Raw genomic sequence first — 24,960 nt, forward strand, 5'->3', positions numbered from 1 at the left:
TATTGCACATGGTCAGGGTAGCTGAAACTATTTAGTCATTTAAACTATAATAGTCATTTAGTTATAACCAAACAATAGATGTTACTTTTTGTTTTTTTTCAGAAGCCTGTTCTACCTTCTTACTAAATTTAGAATATTGCACTTATTTATCATGTATAGCAAAAATAAACTTGTCTAAAGCTGTAGTGCTTCATTGATTTCAAGTGAGTGCCTTGGTCACAATAAACCAGTCAAAACCGTATGGGTTGAAATTCTTGTATGAGTTGTAGTGCAGCAAAATGAACTTGAGTACTAGAATTTGAGGTTGAGCCTTTAGGTTAGAGATAGCAAGAATTCAGGAGTCTGTGTTTGGGGTACAAATTAAAAGGCTCAAGAACAGTGTATTACAGCAGTGATACAGAGTAACATTTTAAATGGCACTTTTTGAGGTCTGTGTTTCATTACTGTGAAAAGTATAAGGGTGCATTTTAGGTGATGGTTTACTGTTTAAACTGAGTCAATTCATACACTGTCCCAGAATTTGAAACTCTGTTGGGAAAGCAGGGGTAGAAATGTTCTTTTGTTGGAGTTGAGTTTGTCTGTGAAATGAATACATAATTTGTTGTCATTTAGCTGTCTTGATTTCACAGCACTTGGTCACACCATTGCCCTTTCCATGGGTATAATCTAAAGGTCGTCATGTCCTAAAACAACTAAATAAGAATACACAAGTTCAGTAATGTCAAAGCACAAACATATTGACAGTCTGAGAAATGTGCTGCATGTTGTATATTTCTGCCCATTTTTAGAAATAGAGGGGAAATGCAGGAACAATCTTGCTTGTTAAATAGGATTCAGACTCTTGCAAGTTCATAAGCTACATGGTTTTCATTTTAGAGCTGTGCCTGATGTTGCTTTTCATAGAATAGTTGGTTTCTGTTGCAAGAAGGGACTTTTTAAGAGGGTACTCTAACAAGGGGCTTCTTATAAGATTTTATTTGATGTTTGTTTATAACTCTCAAAATGAATTAAATAAGAGGTGATATGTTAAATCTGATAACAGGAGAACATAAGTTTTTACAAAGCATGAATGAAGGCTTTATAGCCTTAGACCCCTCCTTACAGTTTAATGCACACTATACTTTGTGCTTCACTCTCTTGAGGTGTATCTGTCCCTGAACTGAGTGTAAGGCAAACATTTGAAATTCCATATATCCCATTTATTACTTAAAAATGGCTTTCACCAGAGCTGTTGCATAGGGAAATTCATTCCCCTTGCTTATTTAGTCATCATCTACTTTGGATGCAGTGCCAAAAAGATGATTGATAACAATACTGTAAGGAAGAGCCATGACTTCCAACACGTTTCGCAGTGACCACTAAATGGGTGTTAGATGCTACACATTCTTAGACACCATGTTCTGCATATAGTCTAGTTCTTTTGTTTTACTCTTTGGACCTCAACAGAAGGTTGAGAACAATGTTTGAGGTGGAGATTTCTCTCTCTTCCCATTCTGTTTCCATTCCCAAGGATTCTGTTTGAAAAGTCTTCCTCAAAGGCTCACAGAAATTTCTGGGAGGTTCAGTCCTCCACAGGTGGCCTCCTGTATGGCCTGTCAGTGATCTCCAGTTGGTTCAGGACTGCTACGTGTCCAAACTGGCTATGTTATTTTTACCTTTATGTGTGGACTAGGCATATTCTCTGATAGGTAATCTACAGTTTAGCAGCAGGCTTGAACCTTTTCTGCTCAGTGGTTATTTGACTTTCTTTTGTCTTTTTCCCATAATTGCCTGGATGTCTTTTGCCATTTTTTTTTTTTTTTATTAGGGAGCAAAATAAAAGAAAAAGCGTTTCCTAGATCTGTTGTGTCATTACCAAAGCCCGATTATGTTTGAGCTGTTCCCTAGACATGGATCCTATTTCTTAAACAACTATTGCCCTTCTGATGTATTAATTCATACGTGAAGCTGGCTTGGTTTTCCTTGAACTGCCTGCTGCAGTTCTTCTCTGGTTGACACAGACCCTTGTTCCTTTCTCCCTGCTGGATTTAGTCTTTTGAAAGAATGAATGGATATGAACTTCAACTGATAAATACATACATTTGAATCTGTGACTGATTTGTGGCTGGATTGTTTTTGATGACTTTTATCTGTAGTTGATTTGCATCTATTGGCTCAGACTCGCTGGGGGTAACACATAGAATAAATGAATAAATAAATTTGAGGGAGAGGCAAGGACAAAACAGGTGAATGAATGGATGATGGGGAAAGAGAGGGAGACTAAACAGAAAGGGATAGATAAATGGCGATTAAGAAGTACAGAAAAATAAGGAACAAGCAGTGATCAAAGTAGAGAAAAGAAATAAAAAGGATTCAAAACTGAAAAGAATAGAGTAAAAGAGAAATAAGTAAGAACTTGGTGCCTGATTACACCTGAAAGAACAGAAATAGGTTACTTCTAATTATGTGAAAGGGCTAGGATTGTGCACCAGTGAAGGGAAGAGTTTGTACAGGGAACCACGGGACAATGTTTGGGGTTGTCCAAGATCAGAGCAGTAGATCTTGCCCATTTGATCAAGTTAAGTGTATGCTACAGGGTTTATGTACTCTGAACTCACATTAACAGTGTCTCTCTACCTTTTACACAGCTCCGTGTTGAATACAAATCCCCATTCTCCTCTTTAAAACTTGTTGGTTTGTATTAGCATTTCTTCGTGCCCTCCAGTCTGGTGCCTGACCTTTGTTCTTTTATCAGCATATGCAGTTAACTAAACAAACAGAAGCAAAGCAACTAGGCACCACTAACAAGATTCTTTCGACTAGTCATATTGAAGCCTCCTTGTTTTTTTCACATCCAGTACCACGTTCCTGCGTGTTATCCGGTCTCAGAAGCTCTGTTAGCACCTGCAGGCAGAGAGCACCATCATGCAGTGTTACACATTACACATGTACTGTACAGCACAAATAATATGTCGCATCGGTCTTTGAAACTGATATTGTGACCAGGGAGGTAAAGCCTTTTTTACTACATTACCTGCTTTCTCAGGCATCTGACTTCTGTTAGGCTTCACCTAAATTCCTCTGTTTGCAGAATAGCAGCAGTTGCTGCTTGTCCTGCCCACCGTATTTATTTTCTTCACTTTTTTTTTGCAGGTCAGGGGAGCTTCCAGGCACTGCCAGTTTGCCTGTTTTCTCTCTGCTTTTGACCTCTGTCAATTATACTCTTACTGTAGTGCTTTACTTTAAACAGATGACTGTGATTATAAGTATTCACATGCTAATACTGAAATACCTGTTCCACAGAAAGGGTTCTTAGTCTAATTGGAGCTTCTAGTTGCTAATGGACAGTACATTACCATCCATTTGTATGTATTTATATTGACTGTAGTGGTTCCCAGAACCCAACTGAAAGTGGACTCTCACAGTAAGTGCTAAACAAAATTTTGACATTCCTGTCCTGAACAACTTACAGCCTGTACAAACAAGAAAAATATAGCAAGTAAAATAAACATAAAGTGGTAGCACAGAGATCATCGTATCAAACATTATGTGAATTTCACAGGGGTCAATGCGTATGATCAGTGGAGATGCTCTTAATGCTTAAGTAGTCTCAGGAAGAGCAAGATTGCCCAGTGGCTCACAGAAACCATGAAGATGAGGTTTTGTTCCTTGTTTTGAATCCCTGGACACACAGGGAAGCTGGGACATTTCTCATGTTGACATTCTTGTTTTGAAATATACCAGCGTGCTAAATTAAAAGAATACCCATCAGAAGGAAAATATATTATCTGCAGCAGAAGAATTTCTGGGAAAATTATTTATTTACTGATGATGTCTCTCCTCTCTTCTCCCCCCCACCCCCGCATTTGTTGTTTGTTTTTACAGCAGTTGTATGCTGCCCAACTTGCTGCAATGCAAGTGTCTCCAGGAGGCAAGATACCTGGCATACCCCAGGGTAACCTTGGTGCTGCTGTATCCCCTACCAGCATCCACACAGACAAGAGCACAAACAGCCCTCCACCCAAAAGCAAGGTACTGTACGGGGCCCTGCAGCACTGTGTTCCTCACAGTGAGGGTACTTGCATGTGTGTTTTTTTTCTCAAGGGTGTCTGTGTGCATGTCAGACACAGGCAGCTTTGTTCTCAGGATGGTTTCCTGAAATGGGAGGATACTTGTAGTGCAGTTTTTCCAGTGGGAGAACCCCAGCACAGAAAAACCAACCAATCATTTATAAACAGTGACAGTAGCACACACCACCTCAGCTGAGAACCCATGGTTCCTTTGCAGTGTCCTAGCTATCACGCTGCTGCTTCTTCCATCTTCAGTAACGGGTGGCAGGCTGAGGTGATCATCTTCTTTTCTAGCACGCAGCTGGCCTTTTCTCTCAGAACTCTAGACCGGAGTCAGGTTAGCAGTGTGTCAGTGAGAGATGGGAAGCAGTAGGACGTCTATCTCATTTGTGACCAGGTCCTCTCCTGGGGTTCAGTGGGAGTCTGTGGGGGAGCAAGTCTCCAAAGGAATGTCTGTTGTGTGATAGAACAAGGCTGGATTCTGTCCATCAAGTGATGGGCTCTGGTTAGCAATTTTGGTCATAGCTGGGCAATTAGGTCTGTACTCATTTAAGAGATCAAGCTAACAGCTTGTAGTTCAGCTGTATAATGCAACCAGTACACAAGTTATACATAGAAAAAACCACACAGAATATGTCTGGTAGCACATACTTTTCTCAGCTGTGGCATAAGCTGAGCTCACCAGAATAAGGTGAGCTCAGCTTATGCCACAGCTGAGCAAAAGTAATGGGTCAAGACTGAATGGCACATCTTAGGTGTTAAATAACATGAGGGAACAATTTAGCTAAGGGATGAAGGGAAAAGGCAGTCCCATTTAGGTGACAGAGCTTGATAAAAATGTGTCCTTTCTTTTTGTTAGCGTCCTCTAGCATGCTGTCCGTGTCCTTTATCACATCAGAAAAGATTCCTGGAGTTGACAGCAGTGTCTTGTTTTTACCCTAACAGTAAAACAGCACAGATTAAAAATAACCAGACAAATAAATAAAACCATTGTCAGCTCAGTGAGATACATGTTCAAAGTACAGAATAAGTGGTGTGAAACTGGTAGCTGTTGTGCTAGAGCATCAAGTTCTGGGTCTACATTTTCTTTCTTCTCACTTCCTGACTTCCCAAAGTTTATTCTTGGCTTGGCCTCTTCTTTTATATAGTATGGAGCAATGAATCACAAAGCCATGCAGTGCTGAATGATAGTTTGGTTTTTTTGGTTTTCTTTTTTGTTGATGGTTCGGGGTTTTTTTCCCCCCAGAAAAAAGTCATGTCTGTGGTTAATAAGAGATTTTTGTGCATTTTACAAGGGTCTTTTTGTGTGTGGCTGGCAGCTTGCAAGATCCACTGTACTTAAAATCCCAGTGTTTTTGGATCTCTGTGCGCAAGCAGAATGTCTGCTGAGATCTAAGGGGATACAGTATTTATTTTGTGGCGATCATGGAATTAGAAGGTCTGCCATATCTACTGGTAACATCAAGGATAACCATCTTACTGGCAACTGTCAGGATCAGCTCTATTCTCCTGTGTGTGTTACTGCTTTTTCATATTTGTAGGTGTTCCAATGCCTTTGGCTTGGAGATCTGTAGGACACAAACAAAACTTATCTGCAAATTGAAAAAAAACAAAAAAAAAAAACAAGGAAAAAAATGGGCCAAAAGGAAAGGAAGGGGGCTCCAAAAGGCTGTAAAATTGTGCAGCGTGAGCCCTGTGATGCATGCTGTTTTCAATCTGCTGTGTGCCAGTTGGAGGCTCAGAGAGAGAGTGAGAGAAAGAGAAGGGGTAATGCTGAGAAATGATAGAGTGGCTGTGACCTCCAAGCTCAGCCTGGAAATCCAAGACATTGATTTCGCTTAGCATTCCTGCTGAGAAATCCGGCAGAGTTCAGTTGTAATAAAAGAACAAGATTCTGTTCTAATGGTAATGGCGTATGACAGACATACCACTTTGTCTGTCCTCAGCACCAGAGAGGAGAATTGGAGAAAGGTCATCTGACCTGCCTGTGCTGTTGTGCGAATGCTGTACTGAGCTTTGAACTCCAGCCTGGAAGCACAATTATTTATAATACTAAATGATAAAGAAACCTTTATAAAGCCTACAGTAATTAGAATAAAGCTTATACAATAGTGCAGTGGCCTCGCTCAGAAAACACGCTGGCAAATCTATCACAGCGGCAGAAACTGAAGCTTAAATGTTGAAATGAAACACCTTCGTGTCTGTGTGGACCTTCCTTTCCTTTTTCAAAGCTTGTTTGTGTTCAGCAGCTCCAAAAGTTTGCTGTGTTTGCTGATTTTAATTTAATTTTTTTAACTGTTGTCAAGGAGTGTCTGTCTTGAGTTTCACAACCATTTTTTAGTTTTCTCTTTTTTGAATCCCCCAGCAGTAACTTGGTTTTTGAAGTTAGTGCATGGTGGTCTTTCTCACTGCTGCTGTACGTCAGACTTCCACAGATGAACAGCTAATGTCTTGGACAATCTTTCAATAAATACTGTTTGCTAAATCTCTGTTTTCAGCTCACAGTTTACACTAGCGCAGCTTTGGTAATACGCTCAAGTGTTTGGAGACAAGGAGACAGCCTTACCTGAGAGTGTGTCAAGCTACTGGCAAACATCTAGGTCACTTCTGAAAAGCTGTGTATTTTTCCTTCTTGTATAGTGTTAAAGTTAGTGTGCTGCTCTTTGCAAGGATTCTTCAAAGTCGGCCTCAGCAGCAGATGGAACAACTGTTGGCTCTAGAAATGCTGAGAAGCATCAGGGGGAGTTTGCCAAGGATCATCCTTTAAATCTAGTAAGACTTGAACACATCCCTGAAACTCCTCTAAGACCTTGGCAACTCCTGTTTTGGCAAACCTTTTATCAGTGGCCCTCACCAGTGTTTGAACACTGTGCTGGGCAGACTACCCTGGCATCTTCTGTTGTCTTACTCGACTTTCAACAGATGTGACCTGGAATAGTCAAATTCACTTCCTGGGTTTCTGTACTGTAACTTTTAGGAAACCATGAAGTAGAGATGCCATTATGCTGTGCTGCACACATTCTGTCAAGTTTTGGTTAGGAAACTGAGCTGGTGTCGTACATTCTTCCAAGAAGAAGTCGGTGCCAGAAAAATTGATTTAAGAAACAGAGCTAGTGGAGCCTGTCCAAAAGAAAATGCGTGTGTCTTGCGGAAATGGATTTTAACACAGCTTCTTCTTGAGCAGTTTTAAAAACAGCCGGTATGCTAATCATACCATTCAAATTTACCAAGGCCTCCTCCACAACCCATTTGAAAGGCAACTATCTTTGAAGTTTGCCAAATTGTGCTGGATTTCCAAAGTTTGTCTTAAGCACATTTTACCTTTGATCGTGCAAAAGCTTGCATGCTGCTCTGTTGGGTGTTCAAGGTAGTTACATGCTCCCAAGTAAGTAGGAGAGAACAGGCACAGGTGCAGATAAGAACTAGGCAGAATAACCTACCAGTCCATCTTGTGATTCAAGCCTCTTGCTCGGGCAGTGCCATGCAGGCGATTGAAAAAGCAGTGTTACAGAGAATACTTTTATCTGAACTGTGACCTATACTGTGCTACCAAGATTATCACCTGATAGCGACAGTCTTCGCTGACTTCAGATGAGGTGCATTATACTCTTGAATAAGGATGGCTACATTGCCCTCACTTGTAAACAGCCAGGGCCCTGTTCATCCTGCCTTTGTTCTTTTTGTGTAGTACTTATAAATATAGCATCTGGTGCCAGCTTGGTGCAATATTCTAGCCCTTTCTATGTAACCCTTCAAGTACAGTAATTCTGGAGTGAATTTTCAATGTAGCTTGTAAATGTACCTAAATGATTCCCCATATTTAATAGAGCACAGTGCATTGTCTGTAGCATCTGCTGAAAAACAGGAGCAATTCAGTGTGAAATGTGGCAGGAGAGGATTCCTGGGCACTTTCCTTTTAACCTTCTTATGACCTCAGCCCTAACCCTACTCACAGTTGTGTTTCCATCAATGGCAACAGCACGCAGATTGTCCAAATCAATTTTTTTTGTTCTTTTCAAATACTTCTGGCAGTGATACTACTATTTGCTCAGCAGTAGCACCTGGGAGTTGTGACAGGGAAAGAAAATGTGTTTCAGACAGGCCAGAAACAGCACTAAGAAGTTGGATATACACAATCAAATTCTCCTCAACTGCAATATCTAGATAAACCTTAACCGAGTATGGTACCTTATTTCACGTTATTTGATCCTCTGATCACCAAAGTAAACATCGGATTGAAAGTTTCTCATATTGCCTATAGTCAGCAATAGAATCACCCTTGAACGACTTAAAGCTTGCCTCTCGGCCAGGACAGACTGACCTTAAAATGGCCAGAGACTCTCCAGGGGAAATCCTTCCATTTTTGAGAAATATCTGCTGATAATGCTACAGTTGCTGCCACATGCACCACCTGTGTCTTGTATCCTGTTTATAGTATACGAAGGGTAGAAAGAGGACCAACAGTGTGCTAGTGTGCTTGTTCTGTTCTCACCTAGGCAAGGCAAGCCTGGATATGAAACTACAACTGAGTCACTGTCAACTTCCTTTCAAAGTACATCTGATACCAGGGACAAAAGAAAGAAAAAGGGTCTTTGGAAATGGGAACTTTAATTCAGACACACCCCCCTCTTGTTGGGGCTGTTCAGCCTGGAGAAGAGAAGGCTGCGTGGAGACCTCATAGCAGCCTTCCAGTATCTGAAGGGGGCCTATAGGGATGCTGGGGAGGGACTCTTCATTACAGACTGTAGTGACAGGACAAGGGGTAACGGGTTAAAACTTAAACAGGGGAAGTTTAGATTCGATATAAGGAGGAAATTCTTTCCTGTTAGGGTGCTGAGGCACTGGAATGGGTTGTCCAGGGAAGTTGTGAATGCTCCATCCCTGGCAGTGTTCAAGACCAGGTTGGACAAGGCCTTGGGTGATGTGGTTTAGTGTGAGGTGTCCCTGCCCATGGCAGGGGGGGTTGGAACTAGATGATCTTAAGGTCCTTTCCAGCCCTAACTATTCTATGATTCTATGATTTTTATCCTGCATGATAAAAAAAAAGAAAAAAAGATACGGAAAAGCATCTGAAGGGAAGGAGAAAGAAAAAGGCTCTAAAATGGCCTGGTAATAAGAAAATCCACCTAGATGATATTTCTTATTCTACTGCAGGCAAATTATTGACTTGAACTTCATTGTAGGTGACTACCCTAAGCCACCCTGTTAGCTTGCATATATTTGTTTCCATTTCCCTCAGTTTTCTCTGTTGTATGATAGCTCAGAATGTAAAAATTTATGCTGGTGGGGTCTTGGGGAAAACATTAATCTTCACTGTGTACATAGCTGCATCAGGTTGCTTATCACATCAAGCAATGAGTATCAGAGAAGCCTAGCTGGTAAGTGGAGATATAGTTTCCTTGTACCTCAGAGCTGCCATTTTTTTTAACATGTTAAGGGAAAGTATTTATTTTCAGGTGTAAAGATGATTAGATGCATTGCTATGCAAATGCAGAAAGATACTGGTGTATCCCGCTTCATAGCACTTTTTATTCAGTAATACCAGATATTTTTTGAAACATGAGCTAATTGTTCTGCACAGCACTGGAAAGTATTTCAGCTATAAAAAGGACAGCTGTCTGATAAAGAAGACTGATCATGGCTGTATACAGGTGATCAAAGGGCAGGACTGGTTGTGTTTACCATTTTTTTTTCCTGAAGGATAGAGAAGCAGCACCTATCTGAAACCAACCCACTGCACATGTTAGGACCCATATATTAATGGCAGTTACTGTCCTCTTTTGGTTGAAGAGGTCAGCAGATGCTGAACATCTATCCAAGCAGCAGAAAATTAAGGCATCCTTATTTTTATTAAGGAGAGTACTTTGGTATTTAGAGTGAAGAACGAGAGTTCTTATTAAGATAATGTAAGATGCATAATCCCTGTTAGAACATCAAGGCAATGTTTACAGAAAGTTTGTCTCCAAGATTTGCAAGGCTCTTTTATGTTGGAGAATTTCCAAGCTGGACACAATTCTTTATATGCCACTGATATAAAAAAAAAAAAAAAGCCAAAAAAAAGTCTTGTAAATTAATCTATTAAACTCTTCAGCATCATAGTAATGCTTATCACTAGAATATAATTAAATTCAAAACATTTTTCAGTGCTTGCATTTCCCAATCCCCTTGTCAGTGCATCAGACAGGTTAGAAATGGCTGTAAGATAATTAAGGAAAAGTTTACAGATGTATATAGGGATAAAATCCCTGTATGGATGCAGGGATAGTCTAGTGTGAGGCCTCCCTGCCCATGGCAGAGGGGTTGGAAACTAGATGATCTTAAGGTACTTTCCAACCCGAACCATTCTGTGAGTCTATGTATAGGAAGTATAAAAAAAATCGAGACCTCATCTGCCTTATCTCTGCTATGCTACTTGGTGCTAAGCCACTTCTTTAGTATCCCTGTCCATTCTTAATGGAGACCCTGTAGCTAATTATAACTGTACTTGGAAGCGTTTTTCCTTTGCTGCTCATGCTTTTAATCGCAAGCAGTAAAATATGGAGTTGGTGACACAACCTTTGAAACTATTTTCCTATCTCTTACTCTTCTTCCTATGTATGACATCCAGGCATATAAACAGTGACTTTTTAAACAATTTTCTAGAGCTCAGTAGAACTAGAAATAGAGAATATTTTTCAAACAATAAAAACAGTGTTAATAGTATCTAAAAAGCAGCAGCAGTAGGGACTTGCACAGCATTCTGCCTGTCTCCCACCCCTCCCTCTTTTCTAAAAAGGAATTAGATACATGGAGGGGCTCCTAGGGTGTGTTTTCACATTAACTCTCCACAGTTCTGTTTCCTGATACCATGTCTCTCTGACAGGAACCTGCCTCTCAAGCAGAGTTGCCAGGAAGTCTGTCCTTGTCAGGCTCAGTCGGCATGTTTTAGAATGAAAACTCAGAAGAAAACATAACAAAAAGAGAGGGAGGAGGGGAAACTCTCGGAAACCTGTGATTACAAAACAAAAGTGAGATATGTTTAAGCAAGACCACTGCATTTCTGAAAGAGAGGTCTTCAGAGATCAGGGAATAACAGAGACATAAAGCAAAGTGGTAATGACAAACATAGTGTATTCTTCTTAGTGGTTCTCTACTGTTCCTTAGTGCTAGTGCCTTCCTTACGTGGTATGACCAAATCGAATAACCATGTTTTCCTAAGTGACAAACTTGGTGGCATGGGCAGCAGGCAGTAATTTTCATTCTTTCTAGGTAAATGATCCACAGCATTGGCTTTAGGCTGATAGACCAAGTTATTATACCAGGCACTCTTAATTTCAGGAGGTAGCTACTAAAGCCAGGTCCAGTTACAGAATTCCTCAGTATTCAGGTATGCTGGCCCCTGACATTTTGTTTCTGCTCTACATCTTACTCTGTTACTTAGAAATGCCTATGCATTGACCATTGCAGAAGATTTTTGACAAAACTGCCCATGTAGTGTCACTTGGAACAAAAAGCTGTAATGAGAAGGAGCGGCATTTTGGAAGAAGGAAATGGAAGAGTCCCAAGCAAGAAAAAAGTGTCACAAAGTCAAGGTTTTTTAGTGACACTGAGATAGCTGTTGAGCTGATGTTGCAAATTGGTCACACAGTCATAAGAAGAGCAGTAAAGGGACTTTAGGAGAACATGGAATCTGGAGCTGCATAATGAAACAGTGAAAAATTAGATGTTCCTTGTTGCAGGGTTTGGTTTTGTTGTTTTGGGGGTTTCTTTGATCCTCCTCACTTTTGGTTGGGCTTGTTTGTGAGGGGAGTTGGAAAACACTTAGGAGAGGGTCTTTCTGCTGAGGAAGGGGAAAAAGCCATGAGGAGAAATACATAACATTCTTTACTGAGGGCTTCCGTGTATCACAGAACTGCAAAGATGGACTAATACGAACTCTAAGGTAAATAAAGATAACAAACCACCCAGTTGTACCAGTATAAGTTTAATTTCTAGTTTCCTTCATAATATAAAATTTCTCTAAAATAAGGTCATCCTTTATTCTAGGGATATAGTTTTTAGACTCAGAGCTGTTTGCCTCTCTAAATCAAGGAATGTGTTTATTCCAGGAGCTTGTGCAAAATAATAGTGTTGTAGTGACGTACCTATTCTAGGCATTAGGAGTCAGCTTGAAATGGAGCAGAGGACTCTATTCTATTGCGTATTTCCAGAAAGGAGACAGGTAATTCAGGTATTAAATGTTCCCTTTTGCAGCTTCATCTTAAGTGTTTGGGCATTTTGTGGCATGTGTTAATAATCAAAAGTAAAGTGCATAGGCTGCGTTGGCAGGGCTGTATACTAGACAGCAACGGAGCCATCTTTTACCAAATGTAGAACTTCTTTTCAACATAGAAAGTAAATTTCTGAGGTGATTGAATCAAATTCTAATGCGATTAGTCTAGCGGCTTCCAGAAACTGCTTGCTTTGTCTGCAGCAGTGTGGTTTGCTTCTACATTACATGCTAGATTTGAAATTAGCTCCTCTTGACACATTCAGGCAGAATGCAGTTCAAACTAAGCATCAAAGAAATATATTTTGCAGTAAGTATTCCTGTTCCCATAGCTGAATCATTATCATTTAACAAGGGAGCTCTACAAATTTTTTAATCTGAATCATTTTATTCTGTAATCCCTGGTAGCTGTGGATAGCTGGAGAGAAGCAACATGTAAGCAGCAGAATGGAGAATAAATCTATTTTATTTTCAAATTCAAAGAGACGGTTTCTTGTAGGTTAGTATTAACTCCAGAGTTATATGAAGTCTTTGGCAAATAAGTCAATATTCTCAGAACTACACATATGTTGTGCAGAATGCAGTTTAAATTGTTTAGTGTAAAATGAACTGGTGCAAAAAAGGGTTTCAGAGAAATTATGTGGAAATCATCGTTTCACACGCTTTTTTCAAAGCAGCGTGACTACATCTTGTGATTTTATAATGGATAGCTTCCTTAAAGTCCCAGATCCTAGAGTCATGTGACTATGTGAGAATCTTATTCAAACAAAAAGCTTCAGGCTGTCATGGCTGGAGCTTGCAGATTGATATAAATGTATCTCAAAGGTTTAGAAAACAGGTAACAAAATGAACCTGTGAGGTACTGTTTTAATTAAGCGGGATTAATTTTTAGTCTCAAGTCACAGTAAGACTTCGTGTTGGCAATTCTGCTACAGCATAAATATTTCTCAGCAAAATTAGACTTTTCACTATAATGTATCTGTAAAAGTACTTCAGTTGTATCCAGAGAGAACAGGCAAGAGCATCCCAAGAACAGCAGAGGCAGGCAAACTAACAGAACAAACCATTTTGGTTTTTCATGTAATTCAACAGGGTTTAGTATATGAAACCAATTAAAAATTTTGATCTTGATCATGTGCCTTTATCCACTAATACTGACAGACTTAATTAAAATGTGTACTTTTAGTGCTAATGAATGATTTTAGTTTCTGTTTGCTTCATTTCAGTTCGTACATTTTTCCTTGCTGCTTTTAAAGGAAAGATAAGCTAATGCCATGACTAGTATCTGGGGGAGGGGGAGAAATATTAGGAAAAAAGTCTTTGATAAAAAGATTGCTCAGTATCTTGGCATGTGGAGTGCATGGAGGGGAAGACTCCCATTCTCTAATGGGAACACTGGAGAGGAGGCTTTTCGATTTCCAATCATGATGTTACTGAAAGGATATAACTTTGAGTATTTCATGAGTTACTGGTGTTTCTTAAACTTTTTTGAGTGAATGTGCCAGCACCTGCTTGTAGATTTAAAATAAGTGGTCATTTCAGACAGCTATGTGTGTATGGAGATGTAGCACATGGGTTCGTCCAGGCTTTCAGCTTACATGCCAGGCAGTGACATGTCACGTCATGAATCAGCCACATCGTGTTACGTGATTTCAAGCTAACAGAACACAACAGGAGTTATATAGTGACAAGCACAACCCAACATGACATATCCATGGGAAAACTGGCACAAAAAGCTTCTTAAATTTGGGTTTCAGGGGTACATTTATTCGTCTCCAGAATGCTTCAGAGAAAACTACAAAGTAGTGTACTGGAAAAGGGAGCAATGTAGTGACAGAATTACTAAAGCAACTTTAATTCAGTGTACAATTAGGAAGAAAATATATAACAATCTGGAGAGTGTTTTTGTTGTGTTGGGTTCTTGTGAATTTCTTTCCAAAGGTAGCTGTCTCAGGGCTTTAGTCATTCCAGATCAATGATTATTTTTATCTTGAGCCATGCTAAGAACTGTATGGGCTTCAGGTTACAGCTGTAAATTAACATATTTTGAATTTAGCAATTGGTTGCCTCAATAAATTTTGAGTCCTTCTAGTCTAAATTCTGTTGGGTTTTCTGCTTTGCTTGCAGATCAGAATGACTCCTTTTGTGCCCATTTCCAATACTCTTAGTCTTCTCTGAAGTTATTTTCTTTCCCTTTCTGGATACTCCTATCCTAGTTTCTGATGCCCACTGAAAATAGAATCTGCAATTAAAACTCTAGGAAGTATTCATTCATCTCTGTTTGCTTATTATTCATCATATTTGTGTGAATAGCCTGTGCGTTCAACATTTGCTATAAAAGGCACAGACCTAATTTGGGGTCAGGGAAATTCAGCACATACATTTGGCTGGGAAATGCATGTCAAGTAGCATTTTATTCATGATATTGGAAGTAAAAATGGTGTCACATGACTTTTGCCCATTACATTTCCTATCTGGATTTACAGTTTGTAATTTCAAAGCCTTAGAAATACCAATTTCTTTACACTAAATGAGTCCTTCCAGTAATCTGCAGTTTATAGGCAGAATGATGTGGTGGTGTAACAGATGAGAAAATCACTACTGTACCAAACAACTAGAGTTTATTGGGGCTAGTGGGTGAGGAAAACAACGGCCGCATCATTTTGGCTAGCCTAATGATGAGCAGAAAGAACAGATATTCCAAGACCTGAAGAGCAAAACAAACGGAATAGATACTTTCTCTTCTGCGTTCATTTTAAAATGAGCAAGGTGCTCCAAGAGTGCCAGAAGTTTCATTTGTGAAGTCTCACAATATTTGGAAATGTAGAGTACCTCTTTCCAAGGGATCCCCTGGTGTCCATTAAAGTGTGGGTAAGCACTGGAGTGCTTTCCTGAGGGGAAAGGCTTAGAGCGTGACCCCCCACACACCCTGTTGTCCTTTTACACAAATGATATGGGACATTTGAGGACTTCATCAAACTTGATGGAGGCTGGCCAGTGCCTCAAAATGTCCATAGAGATGAAGATTGCCAAACATACATAGATACATCCACATAGATCTCGTGGACACTCACATACATGCACATACAGAGACTAATTTTGAAGCTGAAACAATCTCACATTTGGACAACTCTCATGGGCTTTACTGGCATGACATTTTAAATTTCAAATGATGCAGTATGTCTTGCTGCTGCTTTTCCTGCTCTGTTGTTCTTCACCCCCAAATGATTACAGTTCAGTGCTGGGTGGAAGGATTCCCATGATAGTATCATTTGGGACTCACTTTGTAAATTGCTCTGGGCTCAAACAGAGCAAAATAATGATATATAAATACATGTTATTACTGGAGAAGTGATAAAATTATCTTGTGCTTACCAAGTATCCCAGTGTCTTGTCTTGATCATAATTAACTGGTGACATACATGTTGACTCAGTGCTCTAGGATTTGTGCCCAGAATAAGTCACAAAAACATAGCAGGTTTAGTATGGGAGAAAAGGATGAAGGGAGCTTTTTTTCCCCTCCCATTTTTCCTTCTGGATGAGATATAAAAACTGCCCAGAGCTGGCCTGTTCAGAAATAGCGAATAAGCCTCTTGGAATTTTTTTTAAGATGTCAACTTCTCTCTCCTATACTTCTGTGAAGACAAAGAATATCTTAACATCTGTATTGGAGTCATCATTAAAATAAAAGGAGATCTGTAGACATCAGCTATAAATCATCAAGAAATAGCTTATGGGTAACCTCTGACACAATTGAACCTACTTGAAATGAGCTAGGGCTGGATTCATTGCCTTCAGTGAAGCTAGTAGGTGGACTAAAGGTCTCCTCTCTCTCTCCTTCTCTCTTTCCATCTCTTACAGTGTTAGTTTCTGGGAAGTGAATGTGTTCTGGCTGAGTGATGGAAATGCATTTGGATGTGTTCTTAAATAGACATTTGTTTTATGTCTGAAAAGAATAGGCCAATCTTAACACTGTGATGCTGGGACTATTTGAAAGGTATTTTTAAGGCAGTTGTCTTCTTTCAGCTTTACAAAAACTGTTTTAACCAATTGTTTAGGCTTGAGGAACACCATGGAATATCTATTGTGTGTGGATGTGTGCATGTTCTACAGAATTAACAGAAAAATGGTAGATAAAAATCTGCCTAATTTTGCATAATAGATTTTTGGCATTCTTGTGATCTGACTTCAAATTCATGCTGAGTTTCTACAGTATAACACAAATACTAGTTGCAGTTGTTAATTTTAATTTCTAAGATGCTAGGTTTTAAAAGGAGCTGAAAGTGTTCAGCATCTCATGGGGACAAACTATGAGCCTTGCTAATGAATCCAGCAATTAGTGGTTCATTGTGCCTGCCAGCAATTTGGCCCCGATAGCGGTCCTGATGGTGATTTCATTTTTGCTGGTGTGAATCAGGAATAAGATCTGAAGTCTATTCACCAAGGGGGGCTGAATACATCTTCAACGCTGTTCTTCTTGTAATCTGCATTCAGTACTGACAGCAACAAATTTAAAAAAAAGGAACTACAATATATTTTGATTTTAATTATGATTATTATGGTTGATTAATATGTTCATTGGGATAATTATATAATATCAGTAGTACTTATTAACTTAAAGGATTGTAAACGGTGGTGTCCCCATGCAGTTAGATAAACATATATATGTTGTATGCCCAGTGTGCTTAGAAGAAACCCTTTTCATAGCTGAAAGGATGTATTTTCTCCAATTTTGTAAGTAGAGAACTGAGACAGAAGAGGTGGCCCTTTACTTTCTGCAACCATTTGCATTTGTGCAAAAAACTAAAGTTTCTATTTGATAATATTTCATGTTAACTTTGCGAAGATGTCAGTGACCGTGGGCAGAAGATTGGAGAATAAGTGACTCATTCAAGTTCACAGAGGAAGTTTGTTGAAAAGTCGGGAACTGAACAGAAGTCTCTTTGACATGACCCAAGGAATCCACAACAAAAAAAGGCATGACTGTGGTTTAGGAAAAGGAACAGCCCTTCCCAACAGGTGTGCTTGCAAGCAGTTAACCCCCTGTATGTGATTATGGATAAATATGTAACAAATTCTTCTCCTATGAGTGCAGTACTCAGTGATGGAGCATGTGTCTGCTTTGAACATTCCCTACAGTACGTTAAACTCCCTCCAGTTTATGGAACTGCTGATTAGATTTCATCTTACTGCTAAAAGGAGGTGAAACGAAAAAAATATCCAGCAAGACAAGAGTTGTGAAATCATTTTCATTTTAGTGATCTGGGGTGTTGTTAACAGCATGCAAGCATTAAAGACAGATGAGTTTTGTGTTTCCCTTTGGAAAGCTATTAATTGGAAAAACAAATTGTCAAGCAGGTCATATCTACAGTTACAAAATATATTTTGACATTTTTCTTACAGTTGTGTGTATCTATGAATAAAACCAGTACACGTTATCTTTGCACTTTGTATTTGTAGCGCTGCATGCATTTCTACCTCTCTTAGTGAAAAATTTACCTAGACTACATAGATATCCAAAGTCAGAGAAAGCACAGGTGTTTTTTGAAAAGGAATTTCTTAGCCCACTGCCAGTTGTCCAAGCTGTTTGAAATCCCTTTTCTTTCAAGCTCTTCTGACTTGTTTCTTCTAAAGTTTTCAACAGCTGGGTTTTTTTGGTTTGGTTTTGTTTTGTTTTTTTTGTTCCCCCTGAATCTTAGAATCCATGCAGCATCTTTGCTTCTCCTGCCTGACCGCAGCAGGAGGAGCGGTCCGTTGCTAATTTGTTTTGATATGGTACGCTTTGGTCTGTATTCTTTTTGAAATTAATTCCTTTTGCAGGTGTGGGGTTAGAGGTGGTGGTGTGCTCCCAGCGAAGGTGTCATCCACCACAGAGAGGAGGTGGGAGGCTTTGATCAGTGTGGCTTCTGTTTTCTTGTTGTTCATTTAAAATGTACCAGTTTATAATGCTGTTTGGCTTTGCAGGTCCTTGTTTTATTTCCTTCCAAGTCCTTCCTCGTCCTTTCAGGTTTTGTTGTTTTCATTGCTGTTCATTCTGCTAAACATTTACTGGGGATTATTTGTTGGAAGGTAGCAACTCCAAGTTCAATTTAGGCAGCAAACAATATCCAGTCTGATGGCTATTTCCATGTTTTAAACAGTCTTGTTATGGGTGGGAGAGTGCATTATTAAGAACATGCTGCCTCATGTTTAGACTTCAGGGTTTTATTTGAACGGAATTATGTAGCAAGGATTTAAAAAAAAGAAATAAATAATCTAACCAAGACCGAAGCTACAAGGCATCATGCTTCAGCACACAGGCCGCTCCAGTTTCTACTGAGCACACATTCAGGAATACATGAGACAGATCAAACAACTATCTGCTTTTTCTTGCAAGTTCTTTCAAAGCAGATGGGCATTTTAGGAGGCTCAGTTCAAAACAAGCCCAAACTGTTGGTCTGACTAAGAGTGGCAATTGCTCTAGTTTTCCTTATGACTCAGCTGTTTACTCTCTGTGTGAGATTAGGCAAATCATTTAGTCACTTTGTGCTTTATTCTTCCCATTTGTAAAATAAGACAAAAGCTGTCAGAGTAATTCTGAGTTTTAATTAATTAATATTCCTGTGGTACACTGGAGAAGTGATTTTTTTTCTCTTGCACTTTACTGTTTGCCATATATTTCAGTGGGGGCAGTTTAGAAGAAGCATTCTTTCTAGGAAGAATCCTTTCCCCTCTTGTCCCCCACAATTTTGTGATCTTCTCTAATGATTTTTACCTCATGTAAAGTGATTTGCATGGTTAAAAGCATGAAAAATCAGTTGTTGTCTTCCCCTGGAGATTTACAGTATCTGCATCAGTCCCTGATGGCCGGGCCTAAGTCACTCTTCCTGCTTGGCAGCTGACTTGAACCTTCCTAGAGAAGCACTTCATTAATAGCCTTATACCAAATAAATAGGTACAGGAGTGAAGTGAGAAATACAACTGGATAATAATAATTAAGAGCAAAAACTAACAACAGGACTTAAGTTTTGCATGAAGTGTAGACTAGCAGAATCCCAAGTGGCTAGTTTCTCTTCACGGGTTCACATTTTATCTTTATTCAACATGGACCCTTCTCATTTCAAGCCAAACTTGGCAGGATTTGTTCAGAACAAGCTTCACTGAAGTTTTTTTTTTTTGTAAATGAGGCTACTGAGTTAAATTTTCACTCACTCAGAGATGCAGAATGAGAAGGAGCTTTTTCATTATGAGGTGCAAGCAAATGCTAAAAGCACTTTGTTCCTGCAGTTTTGTTTCATGCTGTACTGAAAATTCACATACTGGGTCCTCAGCAGTGTGGTGAGCAACTCTTACTTCTTCTTGTTTCAGCCTAACAGAAGAGCAAATGCCCAAACAGCAGAATAATGGCAATAGGAGTTTGTCAGTTACTTTGGTATAGATGAAAATGAATGTCTGAAATTTGGATCTGGGTTGGGTTAAGAATCAATAAGTAGTCAGGTTTCCCTAGAGGCTGGTGTGACTGAAAACTCATGATCAAGCAAAAATAGCCTAGAAATCTCGTAGCAGCCGCTTTCCTCAAAACACACTGTGCTGTTTGTCTGTGGAGATTACCAGGAGACTTCACAAGGATGGTGGGCGTTTTGGCAGTCCAAAGCCAGCCAGAAGCTGCAAGTATGGTTTGGAGGATGCTTCTCTGAGGATTTGTGAAACTAAATGAATGAATTTTGGGTAAACACATACCAGTCTGCTCATTTTGCTAAGCTGCATGCCCATGTGTATTCTGTTGGCCAACATCCTGCCTTGTGCTCCATGAAACCCCAAAGGGCTAGATCCCAGTGCAGCACTTGCCTTTCCTGAAGACTTTTAAGGAGTTGCTTTTAGGGCTCTGTGTGTGGAGGTCTGCTCAATTGCTACAAAAAAAATTAAGGCTTTTGCCCCAGGTCATCATTGGATGTAGACTTTGGAGAGGTGTTATATAGCTCTCTCCGCAGACAACCACTTCTAGGCTGTCCTGCAGCTGAAACAGCCCACACCCTTCCATGTCTGTGCTAGCTGGAGGACTAAAATGATTCTGACTTGTTTGACATTTGGTCCCTTTGCTATTTCAGTATTCTGTGGCTCATAGAATTGAGCAGTACTACATAATAAGCGCTGTGCACCAGATAAAAAGGTTATGGGGAGCAGGGTAAGACATCCAGCTCCTAGGGCCTTACGTGTTTATAGACAGGTTGTGCACACTCCTCTTTTGTTCTTCGAGTATGTGTTTGTGAATCCTGTGTACAATTTTAGGAAACAACAGCGCTAAATACAATGGAAAACCACCCAGTGGCTCTCTTATTTTACTGTGACAATATGTGGACTAGGCAAAATCAAAGCTTGGGGTTTCCAGGGCAGCAAATTAGTCTTATAACTGCAGTCTTCTTTCCTGGCAGCTAGGCTTCCTGTAAAGAAAAATGAAAGGGGGAGATGTTAGGGATGTTTCTGAAAGGATACAGTCTCCAGAGAATGTCTGCACTGAGAGCCCCTAGTGTTGTAAAAATTGGGGAATAGTATTGTTGGGGAAAAATCCTGTCTGTCCTTGGTACTAAAAAACAGTTTAAGTTGGTGTGTTCCTGCACTAGTCTTCCAAATGAACAGTAACGGCGACATGCAAGCATACTCCCGCTGTGTAAATCGGCATTTGGGAGTAATTTATTCCATGAGTACTCCCCTGAAAGAAGCAGATGAGAGAACAAAAAGAATATTTGTCACAAATATAAAGCAGCTCATTTCCCCCCTTTGTTTTGAGTCCCATGAATTAAGAGTGTTTGCCCAATATCCTTAAAGCCTGGAAGTACTAACTTTGGTTGGGTTACATGTGCTGAGTCCAGAAAGTATCTGTCTTCTGAGAGCAGCACATTCAGAAGAAGACACTCAGCAAAGCAACACCATAAAATAATCTGCTCTGAGTATGGATAGAAATCCAGATTGAGATGTTTCTGCATCTATCACAGAAGGAAACATCTGTGCCCTTTGTAGTATCAAGAAAGCAAGCACTTCTTCCTAATATTTGCCCTCTGCCTTGTCTTTGGTGCCTTTTCCTTTCTAACTAGTGTAATCATGCTTTCTTGTGCAACAAAATAAGTTTGTACCTTTTGGTGCAAAAACTCATGGGTAAAAGTAGAACAAACTGATTTCTTTGAACCTGAAGAATAATTCTGTTGTGTTTATTATCATATCCTAACCAAGAAGCCTGTTTTTATGTCTTCATCTCTTTTTCTATGTAGTTAGAGAAATTTCCACCTTTTCAGGAAGGGATGCATTATTCTTAATCAAAACTTGAGAATGTGGCAGGAGGAGGTACAGCTGCAGATGAGCATTATCTAATTCACCCATCCTGTCATGTGAACATCCTTGCTTAATTTAATACAATTATTTCATCAGTGAGGATAATATCAGCAGCATGATTCATTTATACATGTTTCACAACTGCCTTTACCTCTTAGCTTCTTATCACTACTGATAATTTCACCATGAGTGACTTCAGAGGAAGGGGAGGGGATGTGAAGGAAGCTACCAGTATCTTTGTCTGCGTGGACAACTGTAGTCTTGAGGGAGAGTGATGCCAAAGGATTTTCTTTGCATATATGCTGTTGCACCTCGATTTCTGATATATTTTGGTTAGGCATTTCTGGATAAGCACGAGACTGAATGGATAAGCCACTGACTGGCTGCATTGTTCAGTGGGCAACAATAGCATCATTGTCTTCTGCCCAGACATGCCAGTAAGTGCTCCATATTTTGCATTTCTGTTGAAACTAAGATCTCCATGGAACAGAACCAGGGTGGGGGAAGGAGGTTTTGTTTCTGGTGAGGTGGCAGAGGCATTGTTTTAGAAAACTCCTTTCTGGCTTCTCATTTCTAACTCATTTGGCTGTAATTTCTACTGTCAAGGTCATTTAAATAGGCAGCAAGATGTGGCGGATGTGTTCCCAGAGGTCCTGAAAAGCCTCTTTAGTACAGCATGCTAGGCTGTGCTTAGCCAGGTCATTTAAGCACATTTCTATTGCCAGTCAGATGATACACAGAGCAGTTCATGATTTTGTAATAAACTGTGCAACCTGGACCGTCAGTGTGTGCCACAGTGGGATACAGCGCTTGGATTTAAATGACAGTGCAGTAATTCAGTAACTGTATTTTAATAGTGTACTAATCTTAAAAATAATGTGAAAAGAAGTGAGATTATGAAATCCGAATTAATTGTCTGGGTTCTTCCCTACCATGCCCCATTTTTTTCTTTCTCTGAGACTGGTTCATTCATCTGGGCTATCAGTCTTTTATTCAGCTTCTGATGTTGAAATAGTGCCATTTTTAATAAATAGTTTAGAAAGATTATCAAAATCAGATTTTATTCTCTTCTTTTTCCATATACCTTCTCCTTAGAGGTAAACTAACCTTTTATCTTAGGAAGTAAATAGAGACAGTGTGATTGAAAAATTAGAAAATATACCATTTCAGCCAACTATTTGCAATGTTGGCAGCTGTGAGTCAGAATTCCTGGGTTTGAAACTCTGCTGCTATGTTACTGTGTGACTGTGGCCAAATCCTTTCCTTTTCTCTCTCTTTCATTTTTTCCTCCCATATTAATAAGCAGTTTGTGTTTACCTAGCATTTTACCTTTTCAAAGGGCCATACAAGCCTTATAAAAGCAGTGTGATACACACTCAACTTATCAGCATGTTTAAGTGTTGCTTCTCAGGCACTTGTACTTGGAGATTTACAATGTCTGATACCTAAATATAAAAGCTCAAAGTTACACAAATCCAGATTAAGTGAAGCTACAAAATGCAGCTCTTGAGGATTTTGTTTACTCCCCAGATTCTAGTGTAGATGAAGCGTTCTTCTTTCTTCCCTTGTATGTCTAAAGATCATCTGGAAAAAAAATAAAATAGAGCAATTCAGGGATTTCAGGTTCCTCGAGCTCCAAAGTTTTGGTTAGTGGCAGTCTTCCAATGCTGGGAAGCAGACCACCAGCTCTCCCTAAAATAGTGTCTATTCTGACAATACTCTGATACAGGTGATGGGGAAACTCTTTACAATGCCTTGCTCTTGCAGTGGGTACTTCATTTTATTAGCCCTTTGTCATGTGTTTTCGCTTATGCTTTATTCTCTACATTTATTTTTTTTGTGTGTGTGTATTTCGTTTTGCTAGACAAATGTGCTACTTTAAAGGAAATATTTCATAACCTTTAATCAAGATCATATTTTACTTTCATCACATCTGTGTTTATGTTATTACAAGCCTTTTGGGTCTTTACATCCTCTGGTCCAAGCAGTAATCGTTTTGGCTGATATATAAATAAATGTTTGACTTTGTTTAACTCTTTGAAAAATACTGACTTGAAAAAAAATCACCCTTATCAATGGCTTAGAATAACTGCATGTCAGAAAAAAAGACAGAGACCAATCAATACTGACCTCTCTCTAATAAAAACTAAATGCAGGGAGCAGTTCTAAATTCTGTGATGCCATTGTATAAAATCGAATCTCCTGGCTGTTGAAAGGCAACCATCTACCTGGAGTGAACATGCTACATCTATTTTTTTTTTTTTTTATTACTTTTATTTTCACTGGGTGTCACGCTGCACTTATACACAGCCTTGATATGATTGAGAGTGAAGCCTGCTAATCTATAATGTGTCAGAATGTCAGCTGGGAGATTGTATAGTTAAAAAATAAAGTAAGGGCCGCATTTAACTCTTCTCATGGTTATGCAGCCACAAATCAATAATGAAGACAGTACAGCTCTTAATTTAAACTGGAAGATCAGAGAATTTTGAATTTATGTCTGCAGATAGGAAAAAAAGAGTAAAATGGCTCAGTGACTATAGGAGTGGAGATCCTAACAGTCATCTTCACACTTAACACAATTGTATATTATTACCTGTCTCCCAGATATTTTTTAGACTCCCATGGAATAAATCAGTGTAGTTCCACTGTGGTAAAGGAAATTACTTAAATTATTATTAACTCATGATCCAAAGTAGGATTTCTAAACTCTCTGACTGAATTTTTAATGTATTTCACTTCCAGCAAGGATTTGAGAATGCTCTTTGAAATACCATAAGTAAAAATGTTGCAAAGTCCAAACAGTGAAGTAATTTTGTAAATACATATAATAGCTGAAAATTGTTTACTTATCCTCCTTTATGAGAAACAAGCTTCTGTGACCTCCGATTAATTTACCATTAGCCTGAACACACAATGAAAGTGAATAAAGGGGCAATTTGGAATGACATTTATCATCTCTGGAGCTGTCGACTTCTATTATTTCCACAAGGCCTTATACTCCTTGGCTCCAGAGAAGGCTGTGCTGACTTGAATGAAGAAGAGCATTCTTACTATCAAGAATAGTTACAGCAGAGACAGCTCCATTGCTGGATGCCTGCGATGGGAAAAAATCACCTCCCTCATTTTTAACTTGCATTAAATGAGACCAAAACCACTGTTCTATAGTGGACTTGCACACGACCTTGCTTACACCAGACTTAAAAAAAAGGGAACTGAAGAACTGAGAAAAGGGAGAATGAGCAAGAGAAGGGAAGGAAATAAACTTGATAGGGGCAGGATAGCCAAAGGATTGAGTCAAGAGGACAAGAATGAAAAAACCCTTTCAGCACAAGGATGCAGGTTGTCATCAAGGCT

General features: G+C 39.4%; 1 protein-coding gene across 25 annotated transcripts in view; it reads left to right on the forward strand.

The window, feature by feature from the left end:
• The window catches only part of SOX5 (SRY-box transcription factor 5), a 650,561-nt gene that overhangs the window by 584,301 nt on the left and 41,300 nt on the right, over positions 1–24,960 (forward strand). For 23 of the 25 annotated variants that reach the window (XM_062616810.1, XM_062616809.1, XM_062616815.1 and 20 more), the window contains one exon: positions 3,865–4,011. The exons of the other annotated variants lie outside the window; for them this stretch is intronic. In XM_062616810.1, the coding sequence (XP_062472794.1) occupies positions 3,865–4,011 (147 nt within the window). The remainder of the gene's footprint in view (positions 1–3,864; positions 4,012–24,960) is intronic. 25 annotated transcript variants of the gene reach the window in all.

Source organism: Pezoporus occidentalis, unplaced genomic scaffold, assembly GCF_034315485.1.
Source record: "Pezoporus occidentalis ecotype Australia unplaced genomic scaffold, CSIRO_AGI_Poc_V1 ctg19, whole genome shotgun sequence".
In the NCBI taxonomy this organism is placed as follows: Eukaryota; Metazoa; Chordata; class Aves; order Psittaciformes; family Psittacidae; genus Pezoporus; species Pezoporus occidentalis.